At 31.3% G+C, this 2,377-nt stretch overlaps 1 protein-coding gene across 1 annotated transcript in view; it reads left to right on the top strand.

Annotated features, from left to right (window-relative positions):
• Nucleotides 1-481, top strand: part of LOC116091722 (olfactory receptor 4A47-like) — a 5,123-nt gene extending 4,642 nt beyond the window's left edge. The window contains exon 2 of the mRNA XM_031373234.1: nt 3-481. Within this exon, the coding sequence (XP_031229094.1) occupies nt 3-481 (479 nt within the window). The remainder of the gene's footprint in view (nt 1-2) is intronic.
• Nucleotides 482-2,377: the final 1,896 nt, after the last annotated feature.

Below are 2,377 nucleotides of genomic sequence, written 5' to 3'. Positions count from 1 at the left end.
TCTCGCTGTATATAATCTTCCTTTCTGTGGTCCCAATATCATTGACCACTTTGCCTGTGACATATACCCACTGTTACTTCTTGCATGTACTGACACCTACTTTCTTGGCCTTTCTGTCATTGGCAATAATGGGGCAATGTGTATAGTTATCTTCATTCTCCTCCTACTCTCCTACGGAATCATCCTTAGATCTCTCAAGAATCACAGTCAGGAAGGGAGGCGCAAAGCTCTGTCCACCTGTGGTTCCCATATCACTGTGATTTTTCTCTTTTTTGTCCCCAGTATTTTCATGTATGTTAGACCTGTTTCTAGTTTTCCTATTGATAAATCCATCACTGTAATTTATACTGTTGTCACTCCCATGTTGAATCCTTTAATATATACTTTGAGAAATTCAGAGATGAAAAATTCTATGGAAAAGCTCCTGCAGAAAATATTAAGTTCAAATAGAACTCGGCTTTCTTCTTGCTGCTTGTATTAATAAGCCCTAGGCAACAATCCCAAATAAACTTGTGGTGTGAGTTCACGCTTGAATATTCACATTACCACTTGATACTGTGAAACTACTCGTAGTGTGAATGTAATTGTTAAATACTGTCATTTGTTGTGAAATTTATAGTAATTAGTGTAGCTGTGTATAATATCATTCATTAATTAGGTACATGTTTAATCATTTTTGATGAATTTCCTATCATAGTTTTTCATTTTCAATAAATAATGTCTTTAAATTTCTTCATATATTTTGTTCAATAACTAATCACATTTAATTAAACTTTAGCTTGAAATAATTCTCTTTAAATGTTTTTTATGGTTTTAATAAGATATTCATAATCTGTTTCGTACTTATGTTGTTTTGAAATCTGAAATCAAGTGGTAATGACATAATTTTCATTGTGTTATTTCTTAGATAATTTTATTTCTGTATGTTGAGAAACCCATGATCTACTTGCTATGCCTTGTAAACTGGGGTATACCTCTCACATTATTTTAATAACTGTCCTTTTGGATGCTCTATAAATATTTCCTTTTTTGATGATATAGCATATTCTTTATATTTTATGCTTATGTTATGTGTCTGTTTCTAAGCCATTGAATTTGGTGAATTAACATTTTTCTTAATTAATACTTTATTATTAGATGTCAATGAAGCAGACTTTGAAAAGCAACAGAATATTACATAATTTTATTTAACCAGTATTTACAAAATAGAAGTAGTTTTGGCTGAAAGATTTTTGAGTGTGTAGGCAATTTACAGAAGAGCTGATATCTTGATACCATTAAATCTTTCTTTTGAAAAGAGGAAAACTATCTTTCTGCATGTGTTAAAATTCTTCACTACTTTTGGTCTCAGTTTGTTTTACGATTTAGAAGGTTCACATTTTTCTTCGAGTTTTTTTAGATTTGTGTCATTTTATTTAAACATACGCATTCTATCTTGCATTTTATATTGATTGTGACAAATACTAATGAACTTAAACAATGAATTCTGATACTTTATCAGCAATCGTTATGTTGTATGATGGAATTTTGGTTAATTCCTTGGATTCCTAGATAAAAAATGATACCATCTGAAATAATTATTTTATTTCCATCAAGATTCTATTTGGAAGATACTAAGTGCCTTTATAAAGAAATTTGAGAGATCCTATACTAGCAACTTAAGAGCACACCTGAAAGCTCTAGAACAAAAAGAAGCATACTCATCCAAGAGGAGAAGACTGCAGAAAATAAACAAACTCAGGGTTGCGATCAGCCAATTAGGAACAAAGAGAATAATACAAATAATAAACAAAACGAAGAGCTGGCTCTTTGAGAAAATCACCAATACAGATAAACCCTTAGCCAAAATAACCAAAGAACAAAGAGATAGTAGTCAAATTAACAAAATCAGAAATGAAAAGGGAGACATACCAATAGAAACTGAAAACATTCAAAAAAGTATCAGATCCTACTACAAAAGCTTATACTCAATAAAACTAGAAACTCCAGATGAAATGGATGATTTTCTAGACAGATACAAGGTACAAAAGTTAAGTCCCAACCACATAAATTATGTAACAGTCCCACAATCTCTAAGGAAATAGAAGTAGTCATTAAACATTTCCCAACGAAAAAATGCCCAGGGTCAGATGGTTTTAGTGCAGAATTCTATTAGACCTTAAAAGAAGACCTAATACCAATACTTTGCAAAGTATTCCACAAAATAGAAACAAAAGGAATATTGCCTAATTAATTCTATGAAGCCACAGTTACTCTGAACCTCACAAAGTCCCAACTAAGACAACTTCAGACCTAATTAGCCTATAAATATTTTTGCAAAAACACTCAATAGAATTCTCACAAACCAAAACCAAGAACACATAAAAACCATCACAAA

This window comes from Mastomys coucha, unplaced genomic scaffold (genome assembly GCF_008632895.1).
Source record: "Mastomys coucha isolate ucsf_1 unplaced genomic scaffold, UCSF_Mcou_1 pScaffold15, whole genome shotgun sequence".
Lineage (NCBI taxonomy): Eukaryota > Metazoa > Chordata > Mammalia > Rodentia > Muridae > Mastomys > Mastomys coucha.
The sequence above is the reverse complement of the archived record's forward strand: the minus strand, read 5'-3'. Positions and strand labels throughout refer to the sequence as shown.